Genomic DNA, 22137 nt, shown 5'->3' with positions numbered 1-22137 from the left:
GGCGAGACAGTCCGCAGGCAGATAGGGTCTCAGCCTACGTACCAGATGGAGCTGGTAAACAGCTGCCCTGGACACAGATTTGACCTGTGCCTCCATGTGAGTCCAAAATGACTCCCAGGCTGTGTACCTGGTCCTTCAGGGGCACAGTTACCCCATTCAGGACCAGGGAATCCTCCACACCTGCCCGCCTCCTGTCCCCGCCATCCATCCTCCAACCGCCTCCAGACACTCACACAGGACCTTCACTGCCCTCACTGGTTCTGATTTAAAAGAGAGGTAGAGCTGGGTATCATCTGCATACTGATGAACACCCAGCCCAAACCTCCTGATGATCTCTCCCAGCGGCTGCATGTAGATGTTGAAAAGCATGGGGGAGAGGACAGAACCCTGAGGCACCCCACAAGTGAGAGCCCAGGGGTCTGAACACTCATCCCCCACCACCACTTTCTGAACACGGCCCAGGAGGAAGGAGTGGAACCACTGTAGGACAGTGCCCCCAGCTCCCAGCCCCTCAAGACGGTCCAGAAGGATGTTATGGTCGATGGTATCAAACGCCGCTGAGAGATCCAGCAGAACTAGGAAACAGCTCTCACCTTTGTCCCTAGCCCGCCGGAGATCATCAACCAGTGCGACCAAGGAAGACCTGCTGAGATTGTTTTCATTCAGTCTAAACTCTTGAGTGCAGTTAATCTCTACCAAGAGTGGGCCTTACAGTTGGTGCTGAATTTAAGCCCAACTTTTGGCATTAATCCTTGCAGCCATAGCTTGAATTCAAGTGGTGCTGAGAGGAAAAAATCAGTAGCATGCTTTGAGTGCACTACTGATTCTTTCTCTGAAGTCTCAATCACCTGACTAATAATAATAATAATAATAATAATAATAATAATAATATATTTCTACCCCGCCAATCTGGCTGGGTTTCCATGATGTTCTATGATAGATGGCTGTTCACATCTGCCAAAAGTGGGATGCGGAGTGTGGACCAGATATGGGCAGATCCCGTTCTTTATCCCTGTCCTATATAAAAGCATTAAAAGTAGTACTAATTGCCACTATCTTGAAACTAATGTACCCCACAATTTAGATCTGTGATGTGTAAAATATGTGTATTTGGCCTGCAGATTAAAAACACTTCCAAGGATATTTCAATGTTTAGTGAAAGATAAAACATTTAAAAACATACTAACAGAAATATATTAAACATTTTTTACTCGAAGTATGATTTGCTGAGTTCAGTTACAATATGCTTAGGACTGTGCATGCCACTATTGGTGTTCTGGCATCAATATTTTTTTCTACATTCTTTTCCTAACGAATAGAAGTCCAACAGTACCATTCATTTTCATAGCACTCTCCTACTGTAGTCAGGCAAGTGAGGCCTTCTAGCTCATAAGGCCCACACCTCCCACACCTGAATGAGAGTCATTTTCACAGAAGAAAGGCATGCCAGGTTGCTGTTATTTTAAACAGTGGCTTCAAATATTCATCCAAATATTCATCCAACCCTTCATTACTAAGCTAGAAACCTTATGACCTTCCTGTACTTTAAAGTTCTAGATATGAGGTCAACAGGGCCAGAATACTTTCCCTGTGTAACAAATGCAGGTTTTTCCTATTCCTCAGAAGATGATGAAGAAACAAATGAAGAAGGGTGCTCATCAAGGGAATTCTCAGCATAACAAACTACATTCTTTGCTAGAGAATAGAAAGAATGGGGAAAACAGGGGCGGAGAGGAATATTTTCCAAGTGTAATAAAGGCTGTTCTATGGTTTCTCTGACATGAATAGGCTGCATCAAGCTTGTATCATGGATCCTCTTTCTATATAACTATAATGATTCAGACTTTATTATACCTTTTCCTGGAACATTAGATCTCTTCACTACTATCAAACACCTACCAGCAGATTACAGCATTGCCAATGCAATTACTTCAACTTTTGTGCTCAGAAACAGCCTGTTCTATTGAACCTGATAGCTTCACCATTGTGACAGAAAGCACTGCCATATTTTGAAGGGTCCTCTCCGCTGACAGCCATGAGCGATAGCTATAGCAACTGTCCATCTCAGGTACACAGACGCAAGAAGTGGGCTCTTTGCAGAAAATCAATAATGGCCAAGGACATCCTTTGAAAGTGAGGAAGTTAAGATTTCAACTCGCACTCTCGCCTCTCTTCCAAACACTTAGATGAACAGGCAATAAAAGATAGATTTAGAAATTATGAAAACTTCCTTGTTCCCATTATTTAGAGACAGCAAGCTTCCCAAAGCTTTCCTTAGATTACTTCAGAAATTACCTGAGTTCTTAAAAAAGTAAAAGAAAAACAGAATTTAGGCTCAATCCAAGGGCTGATAAGAAATACTCTGTCCTTTTCCCCAGCTCCATTCCCCTCTGTGGAGGTGTATTTGGCCTGCAGATCATGGTGTATTTGGCCCTTTCCCCATGTTTTCATTCCCATAGTGTTTTTTCTTCACTCACAGAGGCAGGCCCACTGAGAGATGGGTATAGGTGGTACCAGGCCCAACGTCAGAATGGGTCTACCATATGGAGCAGCAACTGTTACCTGTCTGTGTTACTTGCAAGCAGATCCACAAGGAAGCCCATTTGCAGAGCTTCAGCCGCTGAAAAGCACAGGAGCAGAAGAAAGTAGCAAGAGAGGGTGGAGCAAGGAGGCAGAGGAGCACCAAAACTGGCCACTTTCACCTCCAGGTAAGAGCTGCTCAAGCAGGAGCCAGCCAGCAGAGGGGAGCAAGAAGGCCTGCCCTGTGGCAGCAGGAAGCAGCAATTACATCATGCTTGCACGCATCTGTGGCTATACCTTCCATACACTGTATGTCCCCACCCAGAGAAGGACTCCCCAGGGCTACTGTCTGAGGGTGTGGTTGTGGCACACACCGGCACTGCCGTCTCCTCCTCCTCACCATTTCTCTGCTTTTAAGGTGTTTGCTGCCACTGGGAGCAAGCAGGAAAAGCAAAAGCAGCATTGACTTACCAGGAAAACAGTTTGAGGAGGGCAGGGCTACATTGAGATATTTTCCTCTTGTGTGTTCTCTTTTGTTTGTTTCAATCAGGATTGGCAAATTGTTTATTGTTCTAAAATGCCTGGGCTGTGTGATCTTGCAGTTAAAGCATGGAGCGGTGTGCATGCACTTTCCAGGTGTTTTACTGGCTTATTTATTGTTATTCATGTTTTCATACTGTATTTTATGCTGCTTCTATGTTGTATTGCAATTAAGAGTTTTAAATTTGTTGTTAGCCTCCCAGAACCTGGTTTTCTGAACTGGGAAGGGCGGTGTATGAATAAAAAGTTATTTATTTATTTATTTATTTATTTTTATTATTATTATTTCTCAACATGGTGAGCAAATGTTATACTGTAGCTTCCTTTTCCTCTACTAAGAAAGGCTCAAAGCTGTGTATGTGGCCTTCCCCTTCACCCCTTTTTATCTTCACAACAATACTGTGAGGTAGATGATTCAGCTGCCAAAGTTGTGAAAGTGCACACATTTTTTTTTTGCATGTCATTCTTGACCTGGGTTGGCAAGCTTTTTTTCTGTTTTTCTCGTTTTGCTTTTAAGTATCAGCACTGTGGAATGTAGCAGTTAAAGGAATGTGGGGGGCTGCTTTCTTTGTTCATGTTGACTCCTCCTAGGAGCTCAAGGCTTTGTGCATTGTCCCCCCTCCTTTTTCTCTTCAGAACAACCCTGAGACATAGAATTAGACTGAGATAATATATGTATGTAAGCAGCAGTGCTTGCCAATAGATTGCAGGATTTAAGAATGCAGGAAGACCCAAATCCACATACAACGTACTGGATCCAGGAAAGCAAGTTGACAACCCTGGCCATAGAAACGAATGGAACTATCAAATCTTATGGGCAGAGAAGGAAAACTACTCCATTAATTCCTATTAGAGTAGGAAAAAAGATATGTGGGAGAAAACATGACGTAAGAGGGAGGAGCTATTGCTACAGTTCCAACCCCATCCCAGATTTTGCCCGGTGCTCTTCTTAAAATCAAGCCCTGTGCAATGTAATGGAAGCTTTTTAAGAAGCTGGTGAGGGCTCTGGTTTTGGGTTTCAAAGCTCTCATGATCCCTGGCTGACAAGGACTTTGCTGAGTCAGTGGAAAGAATTGGACAGCCAAGGCATTGTTTTGTTTGGGCTTCAAATCCTAGTGGGAGAAGAATCTGGGAGTTTTAAAACATCACCGTGTTTTTGAGGCAGGATTTTATAGGCTTTTGAAATTCTCCCTCTCCAGAATCCTTATAAATGTATTATGCTGCAAGCCTATTTATCCTCTATTTATTGAATTAAATCCCACTCTTCCATTGGAAGACAACGTGGTCTCTCATGTATATACTGTTATGAGTCTGGGGTGTTAAGATGGTGTCAGACCCCTCTAATACCTGGATTGAGCATGTGTTAATATCCAATCAAGCCAAACTAGCTTCCTGTGAAGTGATAGCCTGGGTGATGAGTCAGTAAGGGGAATTAAGGGGCAACTGATAGATAGGGAGTTGAACTGGGGCGGTTATGTGAGCGAGATGCTGGAGGCAAAAGCAGCAGCTTTGAAAAGGCAGAGAGAGCGCCTGACTGATTTCTGCAGGGATCCAAGGCTTTGGCTGTGGGAGAAGCAAGACCCTCTTAGGGTGCTGATGCTGTGAATCCCTCCATCACAGGCTCAGGTTGTATATAGGTGTAAATAAACCATATGTCAGAATGACACCAAATCTGCACTGTGCCTCATTTATAAAAGGAAACATGAACCCTCGATGCGTACCTGGAACTCTGGAATCTCATGCTACTCAGAGGTGGAGGTGGCCTGCAACAATACTACCTTTCCCAGCTTTGCCTTGTACTTTTACATGTAACGTAATCCTTTGCATTTACCACTAATTATTAACATTCTAAGATACCATTGGAAATGCTGTAAGAACAGTCTGCTATCAAGTCCTTGCTTAATGACTAGATTTCATCTTTGTTTCCATTATTTCCTAGTTAATACAACATACACATGTTGATACAAAATGGAGCCCGGGGAGAAAGGCCTTAATTTACTCTCAGTAATATGCCCTGATTCACTTCCTGGTAGATGATATCATTATCTTACTATGTAACATTTTCAATTAACCAGATTTTTTGTTTGGTACGTTTTGTTTAGTAGTTGTTTTTTTGATTGATTCATTCATTTTTGTTAGGGCAAGGCAGAGCTAGGGCAGTGCCTGAAACTTGTTGCAAGAAGCAAATGCAAACCCCAAAATGCTCTAGGTACAAGGAACACCATCATTTTAGACAGAACATCTTTGGACAATATATTCATTTTTTATGCTACATGATTACACAGGAATAATAATAGCCTGATGATGATGATGATGATAGTTATATCCCCATAATGATCCAGGAAAGTTATTCACCTGAAACAATTTCTATTGGTGTGTTTGTGTATGGGATTCCTCAATTATTTCTATGGTCCCACAGCCTCAATAAACGTTAACCTGTTTAGGCACCACATTCTTAGTATAGCATTATTTCCAAACATGTCCTGATCTACTTGCTCATTGGGATTTATTTATTTTTGATGGGGGGAGGAATCTGGTATCAGTCTTATTGACTAGTTGCATATTGTCCTTAAATAAGCTGAATCCCATTGGATGCTACATTTCATTCTCAAAAAAGACCTTTAGGTCCCCCCCCCCTTAGATATTCTTACCTTGTTTGGCTTGTAAGCTTAAATTTAACTACCGATTCCTTGTTTAAGCCAGCTGCCTCAATATTGATGACATCATCCACTTCTGGTTCAGTGGCAACAAACAGTATTGGAAACTTCCAAATGCCTCCCGTGACACACTGTACCACCAACGTTGCCGGATGCCTTCAAAATTAAGTTTAAAATATTCATTATAATAGAAGGCATAATGCAACGTAAGTCAAATAAATCAATGTCCAAGGTGCACTTATATTCTTGTAGACCTGTAATGCATTACACAGCTGGTCATAAATTGGATTGCAGATATTATTTTTATGCAGGATAGTATATCCATTCTTACTTTGGAAAGGGCTGTCAGCTAAATATCACATTATTTTCCCCATCTGTTTCTGTAAAGAATGAAGAACCAAACTAATTGGCGCAGTCTAATTCACCTTACGCTTACATTTCAGTAGCAGTCTTGATTTCTGCAAGGTGACACCTTGATTTATCATGTTGCTGAAAAGGAGAACTGTTTACAGTATGGCAACAGTATGACAGCTCAGTAATTGAGATGTAATTTAAGTTCGAGTTTCCAAAGAAATGTAAAATTCTGTCATTAAAGTCAATGAAAACTCCTACAGACTTCACTGGAGATGGAATTTTATTCCTAAAGAAGCTGCAGCTTAAAAAGAATTATTATTATCTCCACCCACCCCTGAACTGCTATAACTATTTAACGTGTTCTTCCGATATAGTTAATCTTGACAACAATAAAATATACTGTGGGACAAAGGATGAGTGACAATGAGCTGTCCAACACCATCCAATAAATTCCACAGAGAAGTAGAATCTGATTCCATATATCTCAGTCAAACGTTATCCAAAAGCCCCTAGATTTATTTTCTTCACTGTTCTTCACTCTCCCATAATGATGCAGGATGAGACACCATTTGGTGTTTCACATAATGAGAAGTAGTGCATTTTCAGAACAAATCAACTCCTCTTAGATTGACACTCATTGCCCAGCTAGGGCCAATGATATAAAAATGGCAAGAATTGGTCAATTTCAAAAGAAAAGCAGGAATGAAATTGGGAAGGAACAGAATGTATTTACTCCTTGCTGTTGATACAGTGCTCTGTATGAACCCCAGGGCATATGACACTTATGCAAGCAAGCTTCTGTGGTCACTTTAAGAGATGGCACAGTTCCAACATGTTTTTGCATCACATAAATGCGGACGTTTTTATGGATCTCCATGTACACATTCAGATTCCTGCATCAGAATGAATTGTTGAACTAGAAACACAGCTTCAGAAATCAGGATAGCAACTGTTGTTTTTTATAAAGTTCCAAAGCCACTGGCCAAGCATGCACACACACATGCCATCACTCCACAGAAAAAAACCTGAATCTATATTGCACATCATATTTCAGTATGCATGTGCAAACTTATTTCCTCTATCTTGTGCATAGACCAAATTTTATGGCATTTTTTTTAGGTTTGTTGGGGCCAATGCCATCAAGATTCCAAATCATGCCACAAGTCTATGCAAACATAGCAAGCTTCTCTTTATAGACCACCCCCCTCAAAAAAAAATAATAATGTGCAGTTGAGAATGTGGGGTCAGGTAGGTAGCCGTGTTAGTCTGACGCAGTCGAAATAAATTAAAAAATTAAAAAATTGTCAAGTAGCACCTTAGAGACCAACTAAGTTTGTTCTGGGTATAAGCTTTTGTGTGCATATATCTGAAGAAGTGTTCATGCACATGAAAGCTTATACCCAGAAAAAACTTAGTTGGTCTCTAAGGTGCTACTTGACAATTTTTAATTTTATTTATTTATTTCGAGAATGTGGGGGTTAGGCTAGCATATTCTGTCTCTCCATGTGACCACAGTTGCATGAAAGGAAGCACCTGGAAAGATCTATTGAATGCACGGGAATAGTGGTAGCCAGTATTTACAGGCCCCTTGGGTGTCTGTGATGCATAAGAGAATTATCACCATCCCCATGGCACACAGGAAAAAGCATTTCTAGTCCTATGTAATTAATAGACATACATGCCATACTTGGCTATAGATATGAATAAAACATCCACACCTAAATAAGCCTGAAGAAATAACAACAGAAAGGGGTTTCAAGGAAAAGAAAGGAGGCCTTGTACCAGGTCTAGAGAAAACACAATTGGGCACTGTACCTCATTGGTTTGCTAGGTGCAAATATGATATTGAAGATCAAGGTCACAATTCCAGTTTTCAGATCCCGAAATTTCTTCAGCAAGTTTATAGCTACTGCAGACTTCAGCTGAGATGCCACTCTATCAGATTCAAACTCAATATCATACACAAATTCTTCTTGGGTAAAGAATCCTAAAAAGAGAGAGAGAGAATAAGAACATAGCATTGTACATGTAGTATAAATAAAATTGGGTTTCAAAGAGGAGAGGCCTGCTGTTTTGGAAAAGGTTTGATACCAAAAATGAATGCTTTTTACAGTCCCCACCCCCCAGCCACAATATCATCCTTTGCCCTCTTAGAAAGTAAACTACGTGTATATATATTGTCTGCAAATTGTTCCCTCCACAATCTGGCTGCTGGATACATTATATACAAGGTGATAAAATAGCAACTATTAATCATGTACTAATACCATAATATAAACAATATACTTCCTCATTAACGGTCAGGGCACAGCACAGCCCCTAGCTCCTTGTCTGTGATGTATTGAAAGGCAGACACCAGTACTGTGAAAACATAGTTGGCCATATTAGAACCTTTCAGCTCTCTGTGCTATCTAATTTAATGGGCTATGGTCAATTACAGATGACTGTAAACCTGAGTTTCTGAATAATAAGCAATTTAAGAAGTTACCTATGTATACCTGAGGATACAGTAGGGAATGGATAAAAGCACCTCGAGTGCAGCAATGTGCTCTGAGGCACCATAACTTTATATGCTGATGTGAGTTCAAAAGTTACCTAGGCCTTGTCCAGTTTGAATAGCTAGCACCAGAGAAATGGTGCGGTGTGGTGATTTTAATCAATTTCTCACCGCTGCAGGTGTCTATCTCCTGAAATGCTGGAGGGACTCTATGGAACAGCAAGGGAAGTGATGCGTGAGTCTGCAAGAGGAACTGAGGTGTTCCCACTGGATCATGGTTCTTTGCATGAATGAAAGGAGTTTTTCCAATTCTGAAGAAGCATGTCTGGATCCAAACAGCAAGTGCTTCACTACTGTACTATGGTTAACATGTCACTAAAGTACAATGAATTATACAGTGCACATGCTGAAAATGACAATCATGAAAAGAGACATAATTCTGTGGGTAGGCATATAGGATCTGCTGATTTGATTGTGGTCTCCTCCTCTTGGGGATCTATGCATGCTAAGACAGTAAGGTATGAAAACCATTTCTTGCCTTTGTTAAATTGATCCACTGCTAATTGTGATACTAAAGTGGGACATTCACAGTAGGACACAACTGAAGGCTCATAATTATTCCTCAGCAGAAAATGTCACCACACAGAAGCTCTAACATAAAAATGAACTTGGTGGGGGAGAGGAGGGATGACATCATTTGAAACCTACCACAGAGACAAAATTGCTACTGCTGAACAGATGTTTCCTTCAGCAATCAAATCACTGGATACTGCAGAGTGAATGTTTATTGTATTGTTCACACCGTTCAGATATGAAGAAGATGGAGCTGCAGTTGGTAATTATGTTGTACATTCTGTCAATGCATTTCTAAAAGGACTCTATTAGCTTTGCTTCCTCCATATGTATGTGGCACCTGCCGTCATTCACTAATAATACATATTTATTTATTTTTGCTGGGGGCTTTCTGTTTTATGAACTCTGCTGTGTCTCTGTTAAGCACTCTGAAAGTATTTTACAGCACCTGAGGAAAAACGTGTTTTGTAAGTACCAGTTGAAGGTATATAAAACTATTTCTCTTTGCCAGTCCCATAGCTGGTTGTGAATCTCCACTGCAAATCTAATTTAGGGCTGCTCAAAACAGAATAATGTAATTAGATTTTCAGAGAGCTGCAAACTCTAAAGACGACCACATCATCATGCTATAAAAACCCCTCTGTGAATATGTTAATATTTTAGTTTTAGTATCTAGACAGCTCCCAGACACACATGCTGCCTAAATACAGTGACAACTGCTAGAAGCAGAAAAGAAAAAAAGACTATGTATCATCATCACAAAATTGTCTAAAGTTGTGCGATTAAAATCAAACGACGAAATTTCCAGATGCTCATAAAAAGCTCACAGACTTGATGAAAATTATAACACAACTTAGAAAATATTGGAGTCTTAAAAACACAATGTTACAAAATAGAAGATGAAGCCAGAATGAAGCTTCTAGTGTTTCTACCTACACACATTAAACAATGGGCAGTATTCAGCACACTCATTCAATAGAGCAAGGGTTTACAACTGCACAATGGAACTCCCACCTCCCCACTCCTGCCTTTGCGATCTGTTCTGGAAAGTTCAAGGAATATGGCGGAGAAGGAGAGAGGGGGAAGAAAGTTCCATCCTGGAATTTTTACGGCTGAAAGGTGGGATTTAAATACTCTAAATAAATAAAGTGGTACCACCCAAAGGCAGGTTTACTGCCTCTACCAGCAGATGCTAACTCTGAGGCAATGACAGCTTACTTTGACTGCTTTTTTAGAGAAGGTATAATTTCACAATATTATTGTTCAAAAAGTTATATTAATAGGAATTATTGATGCAACATCATGTGTGAAAGTGATATGCTATAGGACATGGTAAATCCTGTACTTTTGTTAAAAATATAAAAAAATAAGCAGTGTAAGATCTGTTAATTTAGGAAAAAAATCAGAGAATCACATAAAGTGAGGTAACGTAAAATCACCATAACAGAAGAATGAGAGAGGCAAATCTCCTTCAGTGCACATAACCAGCCATGAGGTATAGAGATCATTTTTCTATGTAATGAGCTGGATATTCATCAAGGGTTTCATACTTAGGGCTTCTCTTTGGCTGTCTTTAGAGAAATGATGGGAATAATTTATGGCTGTACTTTTGTCATATCTGCCTCACCAAGACAGATTCTAATTGTTTGCAAGGGCAACTTAAGTCTTTGTTGTCATGCTGCTGCTTCTTTCAGACAATGGATCATTCTTATGTGAATCATATTCTCATGAGGAATGCACATCTGTCTCCTAAGCAGCACTGATAAGGGCAGAGCTCTAGCTAGAGGAGTGAATCTTTCCACCAAAGAGGGAGTCTTTCCATCATGGGATGCTAGCCTTTGGGTCCAAAATAATGTTTTTAGGCTACTTCAAATGTGAATGTAGCGGTGATTCATGGAAATCCTATAGTTTTGGAAAAGATAATGTGGCGATCAATCCCAATGAAGTTGAAATTCCAACTGAACACTTGTACAGAAATAGAAACTATTGGATAAAATGGCTACAATATGCTCATGATTTGCCTGACTCAATTATTATAGGACTATAGTATTTTAGATTGACTGCAGAGAGGGTTGAACAGCTAACAAAAATGTTACTTCTCTTCGGATGCAGCAGGATTTGGAAGAAGGAAGTGCGGCCAATATCTCTATTAAAGTTTCCAGGGTTTGTTTCAATAGCTTTGAATAGAAGGCGTCAAGAGACGGACAAACCTGAAAAAAGTTCAATTTGCAACTAATTCAGTATAATCCATTGAATTAATTTAGCCTGAAAGGTAATCCTGAGCACTGGTGTGCATCAGGGCCTAGACGCCACTTACTGTACTGAAGAATTCATGCTAGGAATGATAGTTGGAAATACCCAGTTCCCAAAACGAATGCCACAGACATTAGAAAGACTTTTTTATACTCCTGAACAAACATTACATATCCATGGCAAGCTGGGTATCATTGGCTATGCAGTTCCATTGAAGCCAAACTGCCTAGATGTGCCTTGCATCTGCTAAAGCATCAAAGGCACCATCTGTAGATACCTCAAAAAAAACTGTGCTATGAAGCACTCCTAAAATCTAGCATTTGCTATAGTAGCGTTCCCTGTGAAAAGATGCTCTGTTTTGGCCTGGAGATGCCTGGAGAGAAAGCCTCTATTACAGCATGTTTCAAACAAGCTGACTTGCAACACTTCCTGGTATATCCATTCATTACTGTCTCTTTGACTGTAAAACCTGACCTCCCTCTCTTCTCATTTGTAAATTTAAAGTAAACAAAAGAGCATCAGGCTCCTTCTGTCAAGCCAATATGATTAGCTAAAGTGTCCCTGCCCACCTCCCCAACAACAGCTAACAAAGAAGTTTAAATAATGGCAGGCTCCAGGGAGAAAAGCACAAGAAGTATGTCAATCCCTTTACCCCTACTCGCAGGGGAAGCAGAATGAAGATGCAATTTTGGAAGTCATTTCTCAGACATCTAGGATAAGTGCTTCCTGACTGGCACTGTTTAATTTCCCCCCAACCTGGTAACTGCCAAGAGCACAGGATTGCTAGTCTTTGTTTATATTTATTAAAGCTCAACCTGAGTATATACAGTAATGCTTTCACCACAGCAGCTAGGAATCTCTCCAACAGATAGAGTTCTCATCTCTCTGCATAGTGAAAAGGAACCCTCAACTCCAACACATCAAGCCACTTTCTTGCATATATTGCATTATTAACCCCCCACGCCTGCAAACCCAGTCAGCTGGCCAAGCCCTGATTCTCTCCCCTTCCTCTATCTTTTGCATTTAAGCCTGACCAGGTGCCTTTTTCTTGAGGAGACCTGTTCCTGTTATGCTCATTTGCTACTTAAGCCCATCCTCTGCCATTGCCCAGAAAGCCTTCCATGTTGCTTCCTTCAGATTCTTGCCTTGAAACTTCCCCAACCCCACTGCAATTCTGCATAAAGTTCTTAATGAATGTGCTAATGCCTTTTTTGACTCAATTATATTAACCTTTTATCTTTCTTTCTTGCCCTTCTTAACCTTTGGGGTGCCAAATTCTGGAGTACATCCAAGGTCTCAATGACAAAAGACACCCCCCCAAAAAAAAGGGATGTCAGGGTTGCATGTGAGAACTGCAGGCTTCTGTGCAAACTGCACATTTCATAACAACGGTCAAACCCAGATAATGCAAGAAAAGGGGACATGTAAGATTAATGTAGGGTGAAAAAAGAATATAATGTTTATCATAAATAAATAAATAAATGCAAACACTGACAACATTAACTACCCTAGCCTTAAAAGCATACCAAAGATACAATACGACTATCTCGATCAACAAATACTGTTGTAGGATTTAGGACTACCAGTGCAACATCTCTTGGGTATAAGCTACCTTGCATGTCTATAGGCAGTAGAGGGCAGGGTTGCGACTAACAGATAGGGGGAAAGACACTTCCCACTAAACCCCAAGCTCTGTCTCCCCTTTGTCTTTTGCATGAGGCAACCAGGAAACTAGTTTCCACCATGTAACCTTAGAAATATGTAAATATGAAGCAACTGTAAGTAAAAAAAAACTTTTTTCCCCTTTAGCAATGCAACCTTGGTGTGTTTTATCTCTTCTTTTAAGCAATGCTAGTGATGTGTGAATGAGACAGAACAGGTGGCGGTGGCACTGTGCAGCTCCAGGTAATTCCAGCTTCCAAGCACTTTTAACTCTGCAATAAACCACTTTTATTTTTCCAAACCCCAAAACATCATCACTGTGATCCCTGGTGTGAATTCATACCAAGATAATATGCGAATGCAGATAGCATGATGAAAGTATAAGGTTAAAACAGCCTGAGCTTCCCCTGCCACAGAAATGGTCTATGGTGTGTAAAATGAACTATTATGGTATGCCACTCATAAATGATTAAAAATATTCTAGTATTTTAAAACAAAAAATAATTTTTTTGACATAAATAGATATTATTTCTAAGGGGGGAAAGCAAGGATGTTTAAAAATGGTCAGTTCACACCGTCAAGTCACATAAATAGGAATTAAACATTCCCATCATTGCATAGATTTTATAAACTTTAAAAATGCATAGTCCTCAGGAATACCGATGGGGGGTGGGGCAAGAGCATACAAATTCACTTGCTATTTTTAACCTCATGGGCCGAGTAACCCTCTCCTTGTTGGGCAGAGTGGGAGCCTTTTTTGGTGGAACCTGCTTCAGGTGCACCATATGGCCCCTGGTAAATCCAGCAATGGAAAATTTCTGTGGGGTCCCCATTCCCTTGATGCCCTAAGCACATGCTTATTTTGCTTAATGGTTAATCCAGCCCTGAGTGTTGGGGACCAAGGAGCCAACTCCTGACATGTTCTAGAAATACTTTGTACCTAGAAATACCTATCGCTAGCTAAATGTGATGACTGGTGGGCCATTTATGTCAATGAAACATTATGCAGGCCTACTGGGCTGGAGAGAATGTGGCATCCTGCTCATGGACTTATGACACTTACAACATTTATGTCACTTCGTAAGGCCCCTCTGTTGGTTTTTAACTAACTGCAGAAATACAGCCTCAGTGGTTTTAGAAAGGTTGACAAAGTCTCGTCTTTTTCAAATTGATTCCAAATGATTCTTAAATCTGTCAGCAATGTAAAAAGGATCTATAACTCTAGATCTGACAATTTAATATTACAGAATGAATAATTCACTGTCTTTTAAAATATTTTCTTGCATAATTAATTTTAAATGTTCATTTTTAATATGCACATGATTTTACTTCAGATTCTCATACTTCTTCTATTTAATTCTCTGTTTAGGTAAGCCACATATTTTAAGCACTCAACTCACACCTTTTTTTTCAAAATGGAGTTTTGAAATACAGAAAGATCAATAGTTTTTATTCAGATATACACTTTATCTGCCAAACTGGAACTTTGATGAAACACAGGAATGAATAAAGTTTTTTTGTTCTCCAGCTAATATTAAATTTTGCTACAAGTCTGAGCAATAGGGTAGACTGAGCTACACTTTTAAATAGACAAATTGTGTCCTCCCTAAAAGAGGGCACGTGTTGCAGTGAGACCTGGAGACCGATCCCCTGTGTTGTGGGTGGGTATGATTGGTCAGCCACAACACCTGATTGGTAGGTCCCTCGATGTTGGGTTCAATCTGGCGCAGTCCAAACGGATCAAGGGATCTATTTATGCCTATGCACTTGACCCAGAGCTTCCTCTTTTGGCGTGTGCATTCAGAACACACGTCCACCTCTCCCTATTTTTAGGGCTTGTGCACTTGATCTTGCTATGCCATCCTGTGTTGTCTGTTGTTGGGACAGAGGCATGGCAGGAATTTCACCCACTTAGCTGATTGGCTGTTGCCATTTGGGTTTCGCCTGCCGCGTAGCAAATTGTCACAACTTGTAAGGCTGCAGATAGGCTGTGGTTCAGGTGATAGGGATGGGGGAACGCTCTCGCCATCCCTATGTGAAGGGTATTCCGTTAAAGGAATCCAGGGACTCAAATGGTTTGGTCAACCCCTGTGAGGGGGTTGTGCCAGTGCCTGAGTCCAGGGGGACATCTGGGTGGCGGACATAGTCTGTTCCTGACTTTTTGCCCATCCAGGTGTTCACCCTTGGCTGACCTGTGCTGGAACCCTGGGTCAGCGCTACCTGCGCTTCTTGATTTGTGCCTTGTCAATATGCTAGGAGATGAGAATTTGACAGGCCCGACTAATAACCAATGATAAGTTGCAAAGGTGGAAGCTTGCCTGTTGTTTTTGGAGACAAATGTTATACTACTGGGAGAAACATGCTTATTCTCACTTGCTTTAAATAAAGTTATGGGAGTAACTGTTTTTGCCAAATTGATATTCCACTGTTTGTTTTTCAAAAATAGCTTAAATATGACTATACTGCAGTATAGCAATTTCATTCCATGCCTGTGGTGTTTCTATAAAACTCTTAGCCAGCTGCTTATCTTAAAATTTAATTATTAGCCCCATCTGCAAAGCTTCAAATCATCTTCCTGTCACGGGGTATCAAAACTGCAGATACGCTGCAGCTTTCATTTATAGAAATGTAATTTTTATGTATATTTCCTAAAATGTTCTAGGTTTATTTTGTATTTTTTGTCATTTGCATTCATGCGGGAATCTCAGACCAATACAAAAATTCAAAAGTGCTTTATTAAGAAACAAGGAACCTCACCTTAACTAACTTCAAATCCATTTTAAAGTTTACCGTATTTTTCGCCCTATAGGACACACCGTCCCATAATGTGCACCTAGTTTTTTGGGGGGGAAATAAAGGGGGGGAATTTTTTTTTTCCCAGGTGCGGGGCTGGGGCGGGGGAGGCCCGAGCTTCCCCCGCCCCAGCCCCCAAACAGGCAGCTCTCTGCAAGCCATGGGAGCCCAGCGCTGGCTCCCGCTGCTTGCGGCGAGGTCTGCGAAGCCTGGACGCTCTGAGCTCAGCACGCGCAGGCTTCGGCATGCAGGCAACTCTCCGCAAGCAGCGGGAGCCCTCCCGCTGCTTGCAGAGAGGTCCGCGAAGCCTGCAGAGCGAGAGGGGTCGGTGCGCACCGACCCTTCTCGCTCTCCAGGCTTCAGCGAAAGCCTGCATTCGCCCCATAGGACGCACACACACTTCCCCTTCATTTTTGGAGGGGAAAAAGTGCGTCCTATAGGGTGAAAAATACGGTATTTACAGCATTGCCTTTTTTATGTTATTAATTAATTAAAATATACCGCCCACTCATAAAATACCAAGGTGATGCACAACAACATATATGCATACAATTAAACACACAGTACCATAGAATGTGTGATTCATCGGGGGGGGGGGTATTTAAACAACTGAGTAAGCTTTTGGTTCATAAGAAATTACACAGAAAGGGATAACAGATTATTGTAAACGAAAGTGAAGAGGGCTCAAGATGCTACAAGGAAGAAACAAGAAGTTTACTTCACAGACATGGCTGCATGGTACCATAGCAAAAGGTGAGGAGGACTCATCTACCCACGTTAACATGTAAACACACTACACTCCACAACCATACACTAAATATGCCACAACACAGATGCCAAGCAACCACACCCACCACACAATGCAGGTAGCAATTGGTTTGTGTTTTTGTTTTGTATGAGTGAAGGCCCAGGGTGGCGATGGGGAGTTTGCCGGCCGAGGGGAAATAAGTGGATTGAGAGATAAACTGGAATTTATTTGGGGAAATTGGGAGGTGTTGCCTATAACAATTTCTCATTTTCCAAATCTACCTCGGGCCCCAAAGCTTGGTTTCTGCCAGGCCCTAGGGATAAGGAGAGAGAAATTGGGGAGGTGGGAATGGCTGAATAAACCAGATTTCCTCAATAGCAAGTGAACAGGCTAAATACCATTGAGATTAGCTTTGTGAGTTAATATTTGTAAAGCAGGTGTTAAATTACCCAGCCCATTCAAGTCAATGGGCTCATCATATTACATAAGTCAAGCAGAGCAGTTCTCATGTCAGCATTCTGACAGTTGGTGAGGGAGCAGTCTTAATCAGAAATAAGCATTTCTGAACACAGACAGCTATATATATCTATGTATCTAAAGACTTGCATGTGCTTTTTTTCTCAGAATAATTCCATAAGATGGAAATACTGCAGAGCTATTATAGCAGCACTGTGCCAGACTACCAACTAAAGTCATGGGAAACTGTTTAAATGTGAAGGCAGGGGGAATCTTGCTTTATAGCCAGCAAAGGATGTTCATGTGTGATGATTCAAGTGGAGGCAGAGAAAAATATGGGGGGGGGGGGAGAGAGAGAGAGAGAGAGAGAGAGAGAGAGAGAGAGAGAGAGAGAGAGAGATTGCAAAGAGGAAATAACACTCTCATGCTAGTTCAAGCTCCAAAAAGCCGGAAAATTGGAAGCTATGGCTGATGACTTAACAGAAGTGCCCCATGATCAGAAATGATGCTGTACTTACTTACAAATAGTCCTTCATGTACCCAAAGGTAAAGGTTTGTACAAAAATTTAATAGTTTTTAAAAAATAATAATAAAAGAACCAGATGAGGGGGGAAAGGGGTCCCTGGCACCAGCAAAGATGGCTCATGTTGCCCAGGTCCTGTATTGGCAGCATGCCCCAGTCACCCTTGCGCCATTTGCATTACGTGTAGCAAGTGAATGCCAAAAGAGAGCATCTGTTATCTTAGCACTGTGACCTAATTAACACCTGTAGTGGATCAGCAAAGCACAATGCCTGTTCACCCCCAAATGAACATCAAGCAATGGGAAAGTCTTGCTTTATTGCACTGAACCGCCTCAGTGGAATGTACGCCGGCCGCTAAGTCAATGATAAGGGAGCTGAAACTGCCTATAGAAGTTATGATGTCTCCTGTGTTTTCAAACCGTATTCTTCTTTTCTCTTTTTAGAACAATGTTCCTGTTATTTCCATAATCACCAACATCTTTCTTTCAAGAAATGAGAGAAAGCAGAAGAGAAAACCACCATATTCCAACAGGCTTTGGGGAACTGGCTGCTTTTAATGAAATGGCTGGTGCCATGTTGATTTTATTGTAATTATTTCTATGTTTTTAACAGATCTTTATATATATCATATAGTTTTAATTCTATTGATGTTTAATAGTTGTTTTTTTCATGATTCCTCTATGTTTTCAGCTGTTCCTATTTTACCTGCCTTGAGTACCCTGTCAGGGGAAAAGGCAGGGTATAAATAAATATATTATAAGAATAATAATTCTTTCTAAGCTTTTTTGAGACTCAAATGAAGTGAAACGTGGGGTGTAATTTTAACTAAACAAATTGAATAAATAGATGTTTGGCTGCTCTAGTGAAGACTGGCAAGGTGTCCCTGCATCACCACTTTTCTTTTCATTTGCCATCTGCAGAAACAAGGCAGGGATTACAAATGCTCTCCGTCTTGGAGATTTCCAGCTGCTCTCAGTGTAGCGGGTGGTGGGATCAGTCCTAAAGCTTCCTTCCATTCTCCCATTCTTCTCCACAAAAGCTTGACATCCCTTTTTGTTAACTCCTTCCTTCCAACCCACACAAACAAAAGTTCTTCCCACTGAGGTCACACGGCTTTTCTCAGTTCAAAAACTTTACTGGTGAGCAGACAAAACAGCAGATGCTGGAATAAACTTGGGTCCTTAAGGTATAAAACAGAGTCCATAGGGTGATGTCAGTTGTGACTGGGGGACACTTTTATCTCAACCTGCCCAGTTGTATCTCTTGATCTGCTGGTATAGCTTGCTAAGAGCAAAGGTGTGCATTGAAAATATATCACTCATTAGTAGTAGTAGTTTGGATTTGATATCCCGCTTTATCACTACCCGAAGGAGTCTCAAAGTGGCTAACATTCTCCTTTCCCTTCCTCCCTCACAACAAACACTCTGTGAGGTAAGTGGGGCTGAGAGACTTCAGAGAAGTGTGACTGGCCCAAGGTCACCCAGCGGCTGCATGTGGAGGAGCGGAGACGCGAACCTGGTTCCCCAGATTACGAGACTACCACTCTTAACCACTACACACACATTAGAATGTCCATAGAGCCACTTGCAGGAAGAGTTTGCCAACATTAAGCTTGTTTGTGCTGTAAGTCTTTTGTGGCATTGTATTGTAAAGTTTGCAGAACCCTCAAATATTCTAGAGTTTTGAACATTAGAATAGCTGGTGCTGTAATTCACTTCTTAACAAAACCATTAAATGATGAATCCTACCTAAGCCTTTAATTTTGAGATAATGCTTTCATTGAATCTGGCCTTTTAAGACATAGGCATGCCTTTTCCTAATGAATTTTAATATAACTGTCAGTAGAATTTCAAATCACAATGACAGGCCATAGGAAGGCCTGGAAAAGTTTCATAACTTAAGAATTTATTCACATCTAAATAATTCAAATCCTGAACCATAGTTGTGACTATTTAAATGTGAAATTCCTATAATTATCACAATAGATCTTTGGGTATAAAAACTGCTTGCTACACGCTGACTGATGCAGAATTTTTCAGTTTGTGTGTGGGTTAGAGAGAGAGAGAGAATTTGCCAAGCTGCTATCTTAGAGCTTTCAATGTGCATGTATGTTTAAAGTAGTTGCTTGAAGAATACTAAAAGCACCATTAAATCTGACTTACTGAAAGGCATCACATTCTACCACATTCATTTAGAATAATGACATTATAATGCTACTGAGAGAAGTCAGAAAAAAATAATTGATCCTACTATTTTTTTTTCTGTCAAAGTATTTTTTACCTCATTACTTGCCTAAAAAGTTCTATTATTCCAAACCAGTGTCTTGCAATACGTAAGAGAATCTACTGTTAATCATGAAATATTGTTATCTTCATATAGGACAGACACATCAACACTTGAAACATTTCAAACTGTGGTCACTGTGTTGCGGTAAGCACATTTTACTGAATTCCATTTAAACACTACGGTATTTAGGAAACTAAATGAAACAGCATTTAACTGACCTATAAGGCACATTTCTAATCACCAAGCATGTGCTACCTTGTTATTATGAAAGAACGGTAACCACAGTCTTTGCTATGAAACCATCAGCATCATACGAACTCACATGACAATATTGACAATTCTAAATACAAGGGATTACGTAACTCAAATTGAGAGCATATTGTACTTGACTAGACACTGTACTGTGAAAAACACATTTGTCACAAAGACACCCTGAGGTCTCAAGGGCCCTCCTCAGGAGAGCTAGGTTTTTATCCCCTCCTTCTGGCATGTCAAAGGTGGTCATGCATAGTCTGGGATAATAAAAAGGTTAAACTGTTGAGTTTCTCTTTGAATAAAGTTTAGTGGATGACTTTTACTTCAGGATCAAACTCTATGTATAACTTAAATCCTCCCTTCATCAGATTGGCTAACAATTGTGGCATTTATGTACGGGTAACTCACATGTTATGTGAGGCTTCAGTTCTTGAGGGACCATGCATAAACACAAAAATGCAAAAAGTTAAGAACCCCTGTTACTGCCCCTACCCCCACAATGTAGTAGGCTGGTTGCCTAGCTTTGGGAAGGAGGTACATGGGCTCTGGGCAGGGTCCCAGAACCCTCCTGCCTCCTTCCCAAAGTTGGATAAGCCCGCGATAGCAGCTGTGTGTAGGTGGGGTAATAAATTAATGAACAGTGGGTTTCCTCCATTCTCCATTTATTCCCACCTGTGCAAAGCTGTGATTGCATAAGTAAAATAAGTGTTAGATGTGAGTTACCTGTCTTCATTTTGCCTTTCTATGTCTTACACTGATTGAATCATTTTTGTCCCACAAGGTACATTCTTTTCTGCCAGTGTGTTTTAGCCCAGAAATTCTACAAATGATTTTAAGTTTATCTTGATTTGAGACAGCTGTAGGAGTGCTAATTCATTTGGGATAAATAATTTCTGTGCTCTATTTCTCTTACCTTCATCATTAATAGTGATGGACTTGCTTTTGGAAGGAGCTATAATTATACTGTCCGAGACTATAGGTGTACCAGATGTTGCAGGCGTTACACCAGTTAACAGCACTTCTACTCTTTCATCCAGTCTACTGCGGGCTCTGCAGCATACAACAGCTAGGAAAAATATTTTGTATAATTAGTTCTCTGAAATAAAAGGAGCTCCTATTGAGAGCACATTACACCTGACTACATTATGCAGAAGACACATGTCCCAAAGATCATGAGAGGTTTCAGTTACAATCATAAGATGTTTGGTGAGTGAGCATGAGAGATGGGGTCTTTTTAATGGCAGTTGCACAACGTTGCAGCACCCTTCCAGCTGAGATATGTTCCCCACTTTAACAACTACGTGTCAGAAGTTTGAGATTTCTGTTTCAATAGGCTTATAACATTTGATTATCTAATTCTCACTGCTGCTGTATCAGTTTTAGACGAAAAAAATCTTTGTTTTTTAACTGCTATAATATTTTGTTTTTAAATGAGTTTTCAACTATGACAGTATTTTGTTAGTTTATGATCAAGTTGGTGAGTCAAATCATGATAGTGGGGCTGGGGGGAAAATCGCATCTGGCAACCAATGCGCACCTTTGGTTTCAGACAGTACCTGGGTAGACGAGTCTAAAAAAAATGGGGCAAAACTTCCATGGCCTGCTAACTGCTATAGTGGCTCATTTACCAGATGTATTTAGCATTAACTCTAGAAGTGTATGGGGTGGTGCTGTGGGTTAAACCACAGAGCCTAGGACTTGCCGATCAGAAGGTCGGCGGTTCGAATCCCTGTGATGGGGTGAGCTCCCATTGCTCGGTCCCTGTTCCTGCCAACCTAGCAGTTTGAAAGCACATCAAAGTGCAAATAGATAAATAGGTACCGCTACGGTGGGAAGATAAACGGTGTTTCTGTGCGCTGCTCTAGTTCGCCAGAAGCGGCTTAGTCATGCTGGCCACATGACCCAGAAGCTGTACGCCGGCTCCCTCGGCCAATAAAGCGAGATGAGCATGCAACCCCAGAGTCGGTCATGACTGAACCTAATGGTCAGGGGTCCCTTTACCCTTTACCTTACCTAGAAG

General features: G+C 40.8%; 1 protein-coding gene across 1 annotated transcript in view; it reads right to left on the bottom strand.

Moving 5' to 3' along the window:
- The window catches only part of CFAP47 (cilia and flagella associated protein 47), a 198149-nt gene that overhangs the window by 9092 nt on the left and 166920 nt on the right, over positions 1-22137 (bottom strand). The window contains exons 60-62 of the mRNA XM_079972197.1: positions 21031-21183; positions 7887-8058; positions 5712-5873 (exon numbers count right to left, since the gene is read on the bottom strand). Of these exons, the coding sequence (XP_079828323.1) occupies positions 5712-5873; positions 7887-8058; positions 21031-21183 (487 nt within the window). The remainder of the gene's footprint in view (positions 1-5711; positions 5874-7886; positions 8059-21030; positions 21184-22137) is intronic.

The sequence above is a fragment of the Podarcis cretensis genome, assembly GCF_951804945.1.
Source record: "Podarcis cretensis genome assembly, chromosome: 4".
Lineage (NCBI taxonomy): Eukaryota > Metazoa > Chordata > Lepidosauria > Squamata > Lacertidae > Podarcis > Podarcis cretensis.
The sequence above is the reverse complement of the archived record's forward strand: the minus strand, read 5'-3'. Positions and strand labels throughout refer to the sequence as shown.